At 36.8% G+C, this 17539-nt stretch overlaps 1 protein-coding gene across 1 annotated transcript in view; it reads right to left on the reverse strand.

The window, feature by feature from the left end:
* Positions 1–5190, reverse strand: part of DCDC2 (doublecortin domain containing 2) — a 556437-nt gene extending 551247 nt beyond the window's left edge. The window contains exon 1 of the mRNA XM_053714795.1: positions 4632–5190. Coding sequence (XP_053570770.1) covers positions 4632–4945 — 314 coding nt within the window. The 5' untranslated portion in view covers positions 4946–5190. The remainder of the gene's footprint in view (positions 1–4631) is intronic.
* Between the last annotated feature and the right edge of the window lie 12349 nt (positions 5191–17539).

Genomic DNA, 17539 nt, shown 5'->3' on the forward strand with positions numbered 1-17539 from the left:
GACGAGCGGCTCCATCTTGAAGACCTCCGGCGCGGATCCATCCTCTTCTTCCGACGTCCTAAGTCCGAATGAAGGTTCCTTTAAATGACGTCATCCAAGATGGCGTCCCTCGAATTCTGATTGGCTGATAGAATTCTATCAGCCAATCGGAATTAAGGTAGGGAAAATCTGATTGGCTGATTGAATCAGCCAATCAGATTGAGCTCGCATTCTATTGGCTGTTCCGATCAGCCAATAGAATGCGAGCTCAATCTGATTGGCTGATTGGATCAGCCAATCGGATTGAACTTGAATCTGATTGGCTGATTCCATCAGCCAATCAGATTTTTCCTACCTTAATTCCGATTGGCTGATAGAATCCTATCAGCCAATCGGAATTCGAGGGACGCCATCTTGGATGACGTCATTTAAAGGAACCTTCATTCGGACTTAGGACGTCGGAAGAAGAGGATAGATCCGCGCCGGAGGTCTTCAAGATGGAGCCGCTCGTCATCAGATGAAGATAGAAGATGCCGCTTGGATGAAGATGGTTGCCGGTCCGGATCTCCTCTTCTGCCCGGATAGGATGAAGACTTTGGAGCCTCTTCTGGACTTCTTCCTGCCGCTTGATAGAAGACTTCAGCCGGATGATGGATCTCCAGCCCCCACTTGGGCTTGGATGAAGACTTCGGAGCATCCTCTGGACCGATCGGTGATACCCGGTGTGGTGAAGATAAGGTAGGAAGATCTTCAGGGGCTTAGTGTTAGGTTTATTTAAGGGGGGTTTAAATTAGATTAGGGGTATGTGGGTGGTGGGTTGTAATGTTGGGGGGGGTATTGTATGTTTTTTTTTCCAGGCAAAAGAGCTGAATTCTTTGGGGCATGCCCCGCAAAAGGCCCTTTTAAGGGCTGGTAAGGTAAAAGAGCTTTTCTATTTTAATTTTAGAATAGGGTAGGGCATTTTTTTATTTTGGGGGGCTTTGTAATTTTATTAGGGGGCTTAGAGTAGGTGTAATTAGCTTAAAATTGTTGTAATATTTTTATTATGTTTGTAATTAATTTTTTTATTTTTTGTAACTTAGCTTTTTTTATTTTTTGTACTTTAGTTAGTTTATTTAATTGTATTTATTTGTAGGTATTTTATGTAATTAATTTATTGATAGTGTAGTGTTAGATTTAATTGTAGATAATTGTAGGTATTTTATTTAATTAATTTATTGATAGTGTAGTGTTAGGTTTAATTGTAACTTAGGTTAGGATTTATTTTACAGGTAATTTTGTAATTATTTTAACTAGGTAGCTATTAAATAGTTCTTAACTATTTAATAGCTATTGTACCTGGTTAAAATAAATACAAAGTTACCTGTAAAATAAATATTAATCCTAAAAGAGCTACAATATAATTATAATTTATATTGTAGCTATATTAGGGTTTATTTTACAGGTAAGTATTTAGCTTTAAATAGGAATAATTTATTTAATAAGAGTTAATTTATTTCGTTAGATTTAAATTATATTTAACTTAGGGGGTGTTAGTGTTAGGGTTAGACTTAGCTTTAGGGGTTAATACATTTATTAGAGTAGCGGTGAGGTCCGGTCGGCAGATTTGGGGTTAATACTTGAAGTTAGGTGTCAGCGATGTTAGGGAGGGCAGATTAGGGGTTAATACTATTTATTATAGGGTTAGTGAGGCGGATTAGGGGTTAATACATTTATTATAGTAGCGGTGAGGTCCGGTCGGCAGATTAGGGGTTAATTATTGTAGGTGGCTGGCGGCGACGTTGTGGGGGGCAGATTAGGGGTTAATAAATATAATATAGGGGTCGGCAGTGTTAGGGGCAGCAGATTAGGGGTACATAGGTATAATGTAGGTTGCGGCGGTGTACGGAGCGGCAGATTAGGGGTTAAAAATAATATGCAGGGGTCAGCGATAGCGGGGGTGGCAGATTAGGGGTTAATAAGTGTAAGGTAAGGGGGACTCGGGGTTCATGTTAGGGTGTTAGGTGCAGACTTAGAAACTGTTTCCCCATAGGAAACAATGGGGCTGCGTTAGGAGCTGAACGCTGCTTTTTTGCAGGTGTTAGGTTTTTTTCAGCTCAAACTGCCCCATTGTTTCCTATGGGGGAATCGTGCACAAGCACGTTTTTTAAGCTGGCCGCGTCCGTAAGCACCGCTGGTATTGAGAGTTGCAATGGCGGTAAATATGCTATACGCTCCCTTTTTGGAGCCTAACGCAGCCCTTCTGTGAACTCTAAATACCAGCGGTATTTAAAAGGTGCGGGAGACAAAAAGCCAGCGTTAGCTACGCGGGTCGTTACCGACAAAACTCTAAATCTAGCCGATAGATTGCTGAAGACTAATAGCCTACCTAAATTTACTCTTTAACAAAGGATACCAAGAGAGCAAAGCAGATTTCACAGTAAATTGAAAAGTTGTTAAAAACTGTATGTCCTATCTGAACAATGAACGTTTTAATGTTGCCTTTACTGTCCTTTTATCTCTTAGAATGAACTACATTGTTGGAGTCTGGTATCTTTGAAACATTCTATCTTACCTACATATTCATTGATTATTGACTGAAAGGAACAAAACCAACAGCTGTATTTGTGGACTGGGACAGGCTTCCAGAAGCCTAATAAGAAAAAAAGTCCCTTATTCAGCACATGAACATTAACTGTACAAAACAAGACTAAAATATATTATAAACACCCTATTTTAGATAGAATAAAAAAGTACATTGTAGCTTTAATTACATTCAAGTATCTCAATAATGCCATTGCACTATGTTAAATAACTGAATGTCATTAACTCCTTCTCTGATGCAGATATTACCTCAACAAGACAGTAACTTTTAACAGCCAATGTACAAGCCGTATCATAATAAACTCTTCCCAGATTTAGGTTTCAAAGGAATATATCTTTACAGATCTGGCAGGAGAGAGAAAAATGCCAGACGCAACAAAGTATAATATAGCGCACATCACATTATTTCATATAGACCAACACTACTGCAAAAAATGAAAATGATCTGTTATCCAAAAAACAACATGACTAAGAGTCTATAGCTGGCTCCAAACGTTGTTTGTTTGTTTTATCTATGGACCTTGCATAAGGAATAAAGGTCCTTTTAAAGTTATTGGTAGCTGGAAATATTTTTGGTTTTGTATACAAAAAAAACATACATACAATCCGCTTTATTGTATGACTAGTACACTTTATTTCATATTTACAGCGTAAATAATTTGGTATTGCCGATAATGCCAATGATGGAATTTGACATTTCTGGATTGTATCTTTCTAATATAACTCATTCACAATATAGTTTTAAATACATAGGCCTCTAGTTATCATGGTCTGTCGGACCTGATCCGACAGTGTGGATCAGGTCCGACAGACCTCGCTGAATACGGCGAGCAATACGCTCGCCATATTCAGCATTGCACCAGCAGCTCACAAGAGCTGCTGGTGCAACGCCGCCCCCTGCAGACTCGGGTATCAATCAACCCGATCGTACTCGATCGAGTTGATTTCCGGCGATGTGTGTCCGCCTGCTCAGAGCAGGCGGACAGGTTATGGAGCAGCGGTTTTTGTAACCACTGCTTCATAACTGCTGTTTCTGGAAAGTCTGCAGGCTCGCCAGAAACACGGGGCATCAAGCTCCATACGGAGCTTGATACATATGCCCCACAGTATTAGCTCATTCAGTAAACCTGAAAACAAGCGATGGTAGTAAAATCTAAAAATGACATGATTAGAGGGCTAGCACGTAGATCAATAACTTATGCTCAAAGAAAGGTTTAAAAATACAATTGCATTATTCAGGTCTATCTTACTTAATGATAAATAGATAGATAGATAGATAGATAGATAGATAGATAGATAGATAGATAGATAGATAGATAAAAAGTTAAGATGTCTCTATTGCTTCTGTTTTCCTCTCCCTCAACTTAAACATGTACTTCATTTAGAATGTAAGCTCACAAGTCCACCTGTCCTGTTGATCATTTTATGCAAAGATGGTTTACAGCTTACAGTGACTCAAGGGCAGGGTCCTCTACCCTTATTATTTATGTAAATGTCCTCTGATTATTGTACTCCATAACTGTTTACCCAATGTTTCAGCGCTGCGTAATATGTTGGCGCTTTATAAATAAACAATAATGTATATATGTATGTGTGTGCGTGTGCGAATGTGTAGATAGATAGATAATTGGAGGTTTTATGGGGTTCTGGGGTATTCACTACTCTAGCACTGCCAAGCAAAAACAGTACATTGTGAATTTTCCAGACAGTGCATTTATACGTGCCCAGAGCCATACAGCAGCCCAGAAGTAAAGGAAGGAAGGATTAAAAAAAATAAAAGTGGGAATAGGTAGAATATAAGGTCCCCACCAGTGAAAAATGCCCCTTGATATTTAGCTTTGTGGTCAAATTTCAGCACCCAAAAATGTTATGGTTTACAACCACCTACTAACTACATCATATGGTATTAAACTTTTTTTATGGTAAATACCCCTGAGTCTTACTAACTGTATACAGAATAACCCTCAGTAAGGTCATTTGCATTCATTCCTACCGTGGAATTCATGAATACATTAACTGAACACAGAATTCAGAAAAGCACTGATACTGTTAATTTGAAAAATACTTACTCTAACTTCTTGAAGGTCTCCCTCCCTCCTGCTACATAGTGCTCTCCAGGCCGCAGATCTTCTAGTGATGTAACCCTGTGTCCATTTCTTGGTGTGTAAAGATTCCTTACTGCTCCAAAAGGAGCTTGTACCCCACCGGTTACGTCCTTCAGGAACACATCAAAGGTACCCACTCTCTTCTCATGGATCAACATGCGACGGCCTCGAAAAAAGGGGTCTCCATTTCTATAAACATGCACAGCCTTCACAGCTGGTTGTTGGTCAATGGGGGCTAAGGCTCGCCCCGCAACCCCTATTGCAGGTGCTGGTTGCATGCTCCACTCACTGGAGTTGCACTACCACTTCACTTACAATGTGATAGAAGTGCACAGAGATATCACTTAGCTTTTCAAAATATCTTCTAAGTATGCACTGTTAAAAATGTATTACAAACATGCACTATTAGCAATGTATTCTAATTTCTGCACTATTTGCAGTTGTTATAATTAAATAGTAATAGCTTTTCAGCTAATTTCAGTTACCTCAACCTCACGTTTAATACATATAATGTTAGCCTATAAGTCCAGCAGATACTTTCTGTTCTAGGGACATAGTTACTTATCCATTGGAATAAATCGTCCCTCCTCAATTATATGTAATGTATTAAAAGTAAATTATTAATTTGTCCCCCCTCACATGTATGCTCTGTCCTACCAATAATACCTCCCAAGGTAAAAGCCTTTGGGTACTATCGACCTGATGCCCACACAACCCTTCGTCCTCCTCTTTTGCAGCTGCTGCCAGGACCAGGTTACTACAGAGTAATGAGTGGCATGAGAGCTGTTGCGATGTCACCTACTGTTGGCGTCCCCTCCCTACCTCATTGGCCACACCTGTTAGCTCCGTGCACACTGGCACAATGCATGAATAATTCAGTTTAGTGCATCTGCATAACCAGTAAAGTTCTCTTTCTAAACGAAGCGTTTGCAATAGACTAACTCTTCCTATAAAATGCATTTATACGCAACACTCTAATAACCTGGGTATGAAATAAAGTCTTTAACCCATAACGCCATTTTTCGTTTTCTTTAGCTTCTTTACGTTTCCATGACAACTACCCTTCGGGTGATCACATGGTCTTTACCTGGTAACGCCCCCGTAGCCATGTGCTGAGAACAAGTTTGTGAATGTCTTTAGTGGGATGATGTTTTTCAACTGTGGATTCTATAACTCTATACAATTGTGTTTATGATTAAAAAAAAAATAATACAATTCTTGCTGTTTTTTTTTAAAGTACAGGTATTAATAAACTACTTTTCTAGTGCGAGATTTAGAGGAAACCGAATAATACCCACATATACACTGAATATAATTAAATAATGCAGTGTGTACTTATGATTAATAAATATATTCTGAGATAGCATTATTAACACACCATGTCTTTTGTTATATATATATATATATATATATATATATATATATATATATATACATACACACACACACAATAACAGGGGCTACATTTAGGGAAGCTAGATAGAACAATATTAACGTAAAATGATGCCCTAAGCTGGCTAAGTGCCTGTGGCTTTCTAACTTTGGTTAATATTCAACAAATTGCAAAGGTAGGTTAACCCCACACAAACTAAATCACACAATCAGTAGACTCAAGCTTGCTGTAGGTATAGTATTTTTACACTATGAAGCGAAAACAAATCACCTTTAAAAAGGATTTACATTTTTTTTTAAATATTATTGATGAGATAGATAATAGATTAATAGATAGATAATAGATTAATAGATATATAATAGATAGATAATAGATTAATAGATCGATAATAGATAGATAGATAGATAGATAGATAGATAGATAGATAATAGATAGATAATAGATAGATAGATAATAGATTAATAGATAGATAGATAATAGATTAATAGATAGATAATAGATTAATAGATATATAATAGATAGATAATAGATTAATAGATCGATAATAGATAGATAGATAGATAGATAGATAGATAATAGATAGATAATAGATAGATAGATAATAGATTAATAGATAGATAGATAATAGATTAATAGATAGATAATAGATAGATAGATAATAGATTAATAAATAGATAGATAGATAGATAGATAGATAGATAGATAGAGATATAATGATCTTTAAAATAACTGATTTAAATTATATTATTTATATCAAATGTTAATTCGGTTGTAATGTCTAAATGGAAAAAAGATTAATAGGTTATTATACATATTGTTAAAGTGACTGTGCCATGATTCTAATTTAAACAGAAGGGTATATTAGATTATTTGATGCCGTGGCTTTAGACTTGCAAATGATTTTATTTGTTTAAGGTGGCAGAGCTGTAAACTTTGTTCTTTTTAACAGAAGCTAAATTTGTAGTTACATCCTGCTCATTTAAATATTCAATAATACATACTTTGAAGTATTAACAACTTATATTTTTGACAGTCACCTACCATCTGTGCATATACAGGAATACTTAAAATTAGGGGTCTCATATTCCTCTATGGAGAAAATGGGTACCCCATCACCATGGTTTTGTTCCATATGCACAAGGGGGAGGTGTAATAGACCCATCCCCTTCACAAAAATACCACTGGTATCCAGTAAGCAGGTAATCACCTGCATCCTTGTAGACAAGTGACCACTCAAAATAGCGTAATTTTCTTAATTAAAAAAGGGGTTCCTTTCCCTCTGGAATAAATGGTGAGATAGGGGCAGCAACTCCCCAACTATCAGAATTATCTGGTGCATTTTTTTAAGGTAAATGCATTTTTACATAATTTCAAAGGGCACAGAATCTAATGTCCCAATAGGGGTGAGTATGCCAAGATATGGATTCTCTAAGAGCCTCCCTCCTCACTATAAGGAATATAGATTAATTTCCTTATTGCATATGAGGACATCACATAACACATGCAGGAATACTAAGAATGAGGTGTGACCACTGCTCATTTTTCATATTGCAACTAGAGAATGCGGAAAGTGCGTGTATATAAAAGACAGCATGGATATGTAATCTGCACAAACTAAAGAAAATAGAAGATGCCTACCTGCTCTCCATGTCACCCAAGCAACTTATGTAGGGGTCAAGCCCAGCGGGAAAGCATGGGAACAGAGTTCCTGCACTATTTTTGCAGGTGGAACTAAGTTCCCCCTGGACAGAGAACATAAACACTTTAGTAAACACTGCTGCTGGTGGTGGGAGGAGCTGTAGCACAGTCTGTTAGAGGGATAGTCTGTTTGCAGGCGCACAATAATTAATCAGCTATTACAAGTGGCTGGTTATTGCTACCACAAGTTCGCGGTAGCAATTACCACTTATAAAATTAACCAGAGATCAGATCTCTGGTTACTTTTCTAAATGTGCCCCAAATGGCCCTAAAATTCAGTTTAGCGTATTTTATTAAAAAATAAAGATAGCAACATCTTTATTTTTTAATAAAATTACTGCACCAGGCAGTATTTTGGGGCTAAAGTTTGTGGGAGTGGGGTGTTAGAAAAAAATCGACAATGAACAGTGCCTTTACATTGCAGTCTATGGGAACTGTGTGTTCCCTGTAAATATATATGTATATGCTTATATACATATATATTTATGTGTTAATATGTGTATATACACATATTAACACATAAGTATATATGCATACACATATATTTACAATTGTTGCCATTGCTGCACTACTTACCCCCTTTGCTGGGCTGAGAATGAGGCTCCCATAGGAACCTATGGAAGCGCGCTCTCGTGAGCTAAATGCTTCCCAGCAATGCAAACGCGAGGTCTCGTTCGCATTGCTGTGAACTTGTAATACCAGTGCACATTAGCTATTGCATTGTCTTTATATAATTTATTTGTTGATTATGCAAATCTACTGTATTTACTGGTCTTTTAAGCTTGAGCTTGAGAAAGGGGTAGGAGCCCCGAAATGTTGCTCTAATAAAAAGGTATAGCCTTTATACTGTGTGCCACTTTGTGTCTGTATTTACTGGTCTTTTAAGTGGTGACAGAGGAGGAGTCTGGAGTTGCGGTCAGACAAGGTGGTTTCAGCTCGCCCTGGAAAACAAGGAGGGAAAAAGAAGGAGGGTGTGAGGAACTGAAGCTAAGCTGGCTATGCACCATGTGAGATAAAAAAAATGATGGATATCCTGGATCTTGATATTCATGCGCGGGCAAGAGCTGTCAATCTCCCCAGTCAGAAGAGAAGCAGCGGTGTAATGACCGCTGCTTTATAAATCCTGACAAGCAAACCTGCAGTCAAACCGGGGAGAAGGGCTTGATAAATCAACCCCTAAACAACAGGTGTTCATGTGGGGCTAGTTTAGTTATTTTAAAGTTGTTTTAAAAAATGTTCAGTGTTTAACCAAAGAAAAAAATGTGCTCATCAAGCAGGAAAGATTCATGTACTTCCAGCTTCCTACTTTCTCTCTGATTGGAATTCCTTTTAGTTCTTCAAATGACAGCTGGATGAGGTTTGCAAAGGAAATACATGTGTACACACAAAGGAAAATAGTCCTTGCAATTAAAGGTGTTTGTGAAAAATCTTGTAGTAGGATAATCCAAATTACTTTATTTTATACACCAAAAGTATCTGCAGGCTGTTTATCTATTTTGATGTCTGTATACCTTACATTTTATGGTCAGCAGGCCAGATTCTATGCAGAATGCTGACCAGTGCAAGATAATGTATTTGCTGCATATTCAACTTTACCAGTTTCATCACAAAGTGAAGGTTTTGCTTTTAATGTTACTGTGCCTTCATACGTCCTGCTTCCTCTGCCAGTGTTGCTTGCTTCACATTTACTTTTAATCACATTATCATTGTATCTTACTGCAGAGTGCACACAAAAACCTTATCATAATATCAGATGTTTACATTACAGAGCCTTACACACCCTGAGAGCAAGGGAGTAACGTCTCCTAAAATTTAATAAGGCATTTAGCTTTTTGGATTATTCAACATCATCTATGTACAAGCATACCTTCATATGTTCTAAAAAGTGTATGTCTGGCTTCTCAGTAATCAGTATCAGTTGAATCTTAAATTACAAAAATGTCACCCCTCCAATGTAAAAATGTAACCATGGGGCAACCATTCAGCCATTCATTGGTTTAAATTTGTTTTCATTGACCAGAGTGTATAGATTATATACATATAATATACATCTAAATACAGTATGTGTCTGTGTGTGTGTGTGTATGTAAGTAAGTGTGTGTGTGTGTATGAAACAAACAAAATTAATTGTAAAGGGGATGGAAACCTTGGTGAGTTCCCACACTTTGTTTTGTAGGACTTGACCCCTGAACTAAAGCATATGTATTGGTTTAAAATAATGATGAATCAGCAGATGAGGAACCATATTTAGGTCCCTTGGAGAAATGAGGTTTCCTAAACAGTAAAAATGATTTCAAGCACCTGAAATAAAGTAAATACATTAAGAGTAACCCTCCACTGAAACAAAGCTAAAATGCTTAAACATGGACTTTCACAAAACAATGGCTATTCCTATATCAACATCACTTTTAGAGGAGGAACTCCATAATCTATGGACCTAAAAGGGAAGCCCAATTTAGATGCAATTTTGTATTTAGTTTTTGGGAACTTACCTGGATGGAAACCATTATTTGCATTCTTCTGAATCAAGGACTCAGTAACCAAGCTGTCAGCACAAGCAGCTTTACATTTTTGTAAGGAAGAGTAAAACCAGCAAATCAAAGAAGCTCCCAACACTAATGCCAGATTATATTCTGCATCTCCTAGCCCAGTGTTTCCCACACCCAGTCCTCGGGACCCTTACTCAGGCCAGATATTCATTATATCTTAAAGTCAACACTTCCGTGAACATTATTTCATATTGAAAATTAAAAGCGCGTGCAATTTCTGACCGAGGATTGAATTCTGATTTGCTGATCATTTGAAGAAGAAGGCAGCTACGTAACGGTGGGGGGAGTTCGGCTGCCATATTTACCCGGTATTAGAGAAGTTAGCGACGCTGATTAGTACAGAAGCAAGGCGGCAAGGCAGGAGGGGTATAGTGCAGGCGGATCGTTGGGTTTTAATTTTCAATATGAAATAATGTTCACGGAAGTGTTGACTGTCCCTTTAACTAGAGCACAGGTGAAACAATCAGCTCAACCATCAGCTGATTATTTCACCTGTGCTCTAGTTAAGATATAATGAATATCTGGCCCGAGTAAGGGTCACAAGGACTGTGACCTAGCCCAACACACCTAACAGATAATATTCTGGTTCTCCCTCTTGATTTTTTTGGTCACACAAGAAAGGAGAGTCATATGCTAGTTTAACTACCAAGCAATAAACATTAAATGTACTACAAAATGCTTGGGGATCCCTGATTCTGACAAAATATATTGAGATCTATTATGGAACATTCACCCACCCAGGATCCCTTATTTAGGTGACTTGTGGCAATGTATCAGCTTTTGTCTTAAAGGGACAGTATACTTGAATTTTTGTATTGTTTAAAAAGTTAGATAATCCCTTTATTACCAATTCCCCAGTTTTGCATAACCAACACTGTTATATTAATACACCTCTGTGATTACTTTATATCTAAGCCTCTGCAGACTGCCCCTTATCTCAGTGTTTTTACAAACTTGCATTTTAACCAATTAGTGCTGGTTCATGCATAACTCCATGAGAGTGAGCACAATGTTATCTATAGGGCACACATGAACTAGCCCTGTCTGTCTGTGAAAAGCACTGAGATAATAGGCGGCCTGCAGAGGCTTAGAAACAGGGAGATATTTCAAGGTTTATATGCTATAAAGTATATTAATATAACAAAGCTGGTGGAGTCAATAGTAAAGGCGTTATCTATCATTTTAAAGAACAAAAATCACGTAGACAGTCCCTTTAAGGTGACAAAGTTGAAGGAAGAATTCCCTAAATAAGAACATCACATTGTTTTTGGCGTGTGAGGTTTATGTGGGAGATACAACAGTGACTAATTAGCTTATTGAATATATAAGGTCATTTATAAGGAACTCATTTGAGTCTACTATGAGGATCCAAATTTAATGACTACCTGTGTAGTAGGATTGGACCTTCGTAGGTTTAATGAAAATGATAGGAATTTGGTATAATTCTGTAATTGGACTTAAAGGAATATGACACCCAAACATTTTATTTTGTGATTCAGACAGAGCAAACCATTTTAAAAAAAGTTTCCAATTTACTTCTATTATCAAATTTGCTTAGTTCCCATGATATTCTATGTTGAAGAGATACCTAGGTAGACATCTGAAGCACTACATGGCGGGAAATAGTGCTGCCATCTAGTGCTCTTGCAAATGGATAACATTCTTGTAAAACTGCTGCCATATAGTGCTCCAGAAAGGGGCCGGCTCCTAAGCAAATTACCATGCTTTTCAACAAAGGATACAAAGAAAATGAAGAAAAATGATAATAGAATTAAATTAGAAAGTTGTTTAAAATTGCATGTGCTACCTGAATCATGAAAGAAAAAAAAAATAGGTTTCATATCCCTTTAAGTGGTGTAATATATACCTTGAGATGATTAACAAAATCAGAGTAAATTAAAGGAACATAAAACCCAACTTTTTTCTTTCATGTTTGAGATAGAGCATACAATTTAAACAACTTTCCAATTTACTTCTATTATCAATTTTTTTGTTTTCTTGTTATCCTTTATTAAAAAGCAGGAAGGTACATTCTGGAGCGTGCACCTGCTTGCAGCACTCTATGGCAGAAGTTTTCCAAGAATGTTACACATTAGAAAGAGCACTAGATGGCAGCACTATTTCCTGTCATTTACTACTCCAGATGTGTGCACGGTACCTATCTAGAGATCTATTCAGCAAATAATAACACGAGACCAATGCCAATTTTATAACAGAAGTAAATTGGAAACTTCTTTAAAATTGTATTCTCTATCTGAATCATGAAAGAAAAAATGTGGGTTTTATGTCCCTTTGAAACATAGTCAGTTTAAATAGTATTGATATAAGTTGGTATTGGTGCTAGGGAATTAGACAATATTGGTGTTAAAAAGCAAGTTTTGTGGTTAAACTACAGACGTTTTCAAAATATGGCGACTAGGGTCCATTTCTTTTAGTCTTTGTTAATTTATTTATTTTCTTTGTAGGTTTAAATGATAGAAAACAAAAGGAAAACGGTAGGCGCTGAGCGTCTAACAGATCTACGTTGTTGTAATTAACTGTGTTACATATCTCAAACCAATAACTATGTGATACATAACACTAGGGAAGTTTGTGTTTTCTTTTGACACTGTGTTGATATTGTCAAGACAACACCTGTTAACTTCTGTTCTGTAATTATACCTGATGATGCTGTGTACACTCAGATGCCTATATAAATAGTTATTAAAAAAAAGCGAGTTTTGCTATACATATTAATTAAAGGGATACTAAACCCAAATTTTTATTTCATGATTCCAATGGAGCATGCAATTTTAAGCAACTTTCAAATTTACTTCTATTATCAATTTTTCTTTGTTCTCTCTGTATCTTTATTTGAAATAGCAGGAATGAAAGCTTTGGAGCCGGCCTATTTTAGGTTCAGCACCTGGGTTGCGTTTGCTGATTGGATGGCTAAATGAAGCCACCAATCAGCAAGCGCTATCCAGGGTGCTGAACTAAAAATAGGCAGTCTGCAAAGCTTTAATTCCTGCTTTTCAAATAAAGATACCAAGAGAACAAAGAAAAAATGATAATAGGAGTAAACTAGAAAGTTGCTTAAAATTGCTTGCTCTATCCGAATAATTAAAGAAAATATTTGGGTTTAGTATCCCTTTAATAGTATCAATACTCTATCAAACAATATAAAAGGTACAGTAATTACTATTTATTATAAAATACAATATAATAAAATAGAATGTGGCACAAAACAGTACTGTGTGCTAAGTCAGCTAGTGATTCAAGTCTGTAAATGTAAAAATACCAAAAGTGCATTTACATAATATAAAGTTTCTTATGCACAGTGAGCGTTTATAACCTCAGCAGGTACAACCTGTCTATGCTTCAGCATTCACAGTGTTACAGACCTTCTTTCTTCATGACCAACTAAGTTACAGGTTTATTCCAATCTCTATGAGACTATTATGTGAGTTAAAGGGACATGAAACCCATTTTTTTTTTCTTTCATGATTTAAAAAGAGCATGTCATTTTAAACAACTTTCTAATTTACGTCTATTATCTAATTTGCTTCATTCTCTTGATATCACTTGCTGAAAAGCATATGTAGATATGCTCAGTAGCTGCTGATTGGTTGCTGCACATAGAGGCCTTGTGTGATTGGCTCACACATGTGCATTGCTATTTCTTCAACAAATGATATCTAAAGAATTGAGCAAATTAGATAATAGAAGTAAATTGGAAAGTCGTTTAAAATTACATGCCCTATCTGAATCATGAAAGTTTAATTTTGACTAGACTGTCCCTTTAAGTGTTGTGCTCAAATACAACATATAACTCACAACTTGCAGTATGGGCTATAAGTGCTAAACATTCTCTGGTTATTCTGTTTTACCATGGACTTGTAATATCAAAATAATTGTGTGCTAATCGGCCCCACAATATTGATAGTGCACCCTGTGATATCATTAGCGCTGCACTTGTTATCTGGGCCTGAATGTTTTATAAGTATTTAAATTTATTAGCAACATTTTTATATTTTAGCATTCCTGGGATAAACTGCTTGGAAAGGCTGTTCGTGTTGTTTATTTACTTTGCTGTGGCCACTTAGAGACAGATATAGGGCTAGATACATAGATGCTCATTAGGCTGAAGAGGGGTCTCATTGTTCTTGAGATTAGAGATCTACATTTGTTTAACAAAACAAATATCCAAATTAATGTACAATGAATATTAAAGAAAATGAAAAAATACTGAGGATTTTTTTTAAGGGGTTAATACCTTAGCACGCTCTCCATGCTCTCCAGAGCACATTAAAGAGACATAATACTCATATGCTAAATCACTTGAAAGTGATGCAGCATAAATGTAAAAAGCTGATATGAAAATATCACATCTCTATGTAAAAAGGGAAGATATTTTACCTCAAAATTACCTCAAAAAAGAGTAAGTTCTCTGTGAGCTGTTGTACAGCTGCAAGTTTAAAAATAAAATAAAATAAACAATAGCTAATCAGCAGTCTTGCATTGTTTGCTGTGATCTCATGAGATTTCACGTACATCTCATGAGATTTCACAGTAAACTTAATTAAACTGAATAGGAAAATAACATGACTGTGCCTGCACATGCTAGATGCACACTCCCTTGGAAGTCCTGGGCTAAAGTCTCTTTACAAGGGGTGTGAATACTTAGGAAATTTTGAGGTAAATATCTTCCTTTTTTACTTAAAGATGTTCAGATGATATTTTCTAGTCAGCTTTTTACAGCTATGCTGCATAACTTTCAAGTGCTTCATGACCCTTTAAGGTAAATATTGTAGCTGCCTACAGGTGAACTTTTCACCTGTAGCTTTGAAGCATTTGCATTCATTATTGCAACAACAAATGCAAATGTTTAACTAAAATTCAGTTTCCGTTTAGTTTTAAAACAAATACCGAATAGTGCAGCCACCGAATATTCGGGGATACGAGCTTCCCTGAATGTTCAGAACAAAAGGTTTGCCAGAAATAATCATTTCTTGGCTGCACATCTCTAGGTGAGATTATGTTCAAAATCCATTGAGGCTCAACTCTCCTACATTTTACAACCTATCACCACTGTGGGCGTCCCTGACATTAACATTTATGGTTGTGTTAAAGGGATACTAAACCAAATTGTGTTTTCTCCAGATTCAGATAGAGCATGCAATTTTAAGCAACATTCTAATTGACTCCTATTATCATTTTCTCTTCGTTCTTTTGCAATCTTTATTTAAAAAAGCAGGAATGAAATGCTTAGAAGCCAGCCAATTTTAGGTTCAGCATCCTGGATAGCACTTGCTTATTGGTGGCTACATTTAACAAACCAATAAGCAAGCATAACCCAGGCTCCAAAAATGGGCCTAAGCTTTTAATTCCTGCTTTTTAAATTAAGATAGCAAGAGAACGAAGAAAAATTGATAATAGGGGTAAATTAGAGAATTTCTTAAAATTGCATGATCTATATGAATCCTTAAAGAAAAAAAATATGGGTTTAGTATCCCTTTTAACCCCTTAGTGACCAGAGCACTTTTCCATTTTCTGTCCGTTTGGGACCAAGGCTATTTTTACATTTCTGCGGTGTTTGTGTTTAGCTGAAATTTTCCTCTTACTCATTTACTGTACCCACACATATTATATACCGTTTTTCTCGCCATTAAATGGACTTTCTAAAAATACCATTATTTTCATCATATCTTATCATTTACTAGAAAAAAAATTATAAAATATGAGGAAAAATGGAAAAACACACTTTTTCTAACTTTGAACCCCAAAATCTGTTACATATCTACAACCACCAAAAAACACCCATGCTAAATAGTTTCTAAATTTTGTCCTGAGTTTAGAAATACCCAATGTTTACATCTTCTTTGCTTTTTTGTAACTTATAGGGCCATAAATACAAGTAGCACTTTGCTATTTTCAAACCATTTTTTTTTTCAAAATTAGCGCTAGTTACATTGGGACACTGATATCTTCCAGGAATCCCTGAATATCCATTGACATGCATATATTTTTTTTAGAAGACATCCCAAAGTATTGATCTAGGCCCATTTTGGTATATTTCATGCCACCATTTCACCGCCAAATGCGATCAAATACAAAAAATCGTTCACTTTTTCACAAATTTTTTCACAAACTTTCAGTTTCTCACTGAAATTATTTACAAACTGCTTGTGCAATTATGGCATAAATGGTTGTAAATTCTTCTCTGGGATCCCCTTTGTTCAGAAATAGCAGACATATATGGCTTTGGCATTGCTTTTGGTAATTAGAAGGCCGCTAAATGCCACTGCGCACCACACGTGTATTATGCCCAGCAGTGAAGGGGTTAATTAGGGAGCATGTAAGGAGCTTTTTGGGGTATTTTTAGCTTTAGTGTAGTGTAGTAGACAACCCCAAGTATTGATCTAGGCCCATTTTGGTATATTTCATGCCACCATTTCACCGCCAAATGCGATCAAATTAAAAAAAACGTTGTTTTTCACAATTTTAGGTTTCTCACTGAAATCATTTACAAACAGCTTGTGCAATTATGGCACAAATGGTTGTAAATGCTTCTCTGGGATCCCCTTTGCTTTTTGGTAATTAGAATGCTGCTAAATGGCGCTGCGCATCACATGTGTATTATGGCTAGCAGTGAAGGGGTTAATTAGGTAGCTTGTAGGGAGCTTGCAGGGTTAATTTTAGCTTTAGTGTAGAGATCAGCCTCCCACCTGAAACATCAGACCCCCTGATCCCTCCCAAACATCTCTCTTCCCTCCCCTACCCCACAAATGTCCCCGCCATCTTAAGTACTGGCAGAAACTCTGCCAGTACTAAAATAAAAGGAAAATTTGGGCTTTTTTGTGCATTTTTTTAGCATATTTGCATATGCTTCTGTGTAGGTTCCCCCTTAGCCCCCAACCTCACTGATCCCCCACCCAACAGCTCTCTAACCCTCCCCCTCTGACTTAATGTGCGCCATCTTGGGTACTGGAAGCTGTCTGCCAGTACCCATTTTAGTGAAAATATGTTTTTTTATAAAAAAAAAATGTCCCTTTTCTGTAGTGTAGCTTCCCCCCCCCAATACCAACCCCCCACCCCTTCCAGATCGCTTAAATGCTTTTAAAAATAAAGGTTTATTTAATTTTTTATTACACTTTACTCCTAATTTCTGTAGTGTAGCGGTTCCCACCCGCTCCCGCCCCGTGCACGCGCCCGTCCGCCACCCCCCGTGCATGCGCGCGTGCCCGTGCGCG

The sequence above is a fragment of the Bombina bombina genome, chromosome 5 (genome assembly GCF_027579735.1).
Source record: "Bombina bombina isolate aBomBom1 chromosome 5, aBomBom1.pri, whole genome shotgun sequence".
NCBI classification, from domain to species: Eukaryota; Metazoa; Chordata; class Amphibia; order Anura; family Bombinatoridae; genus Bombina; species Bombina bombina.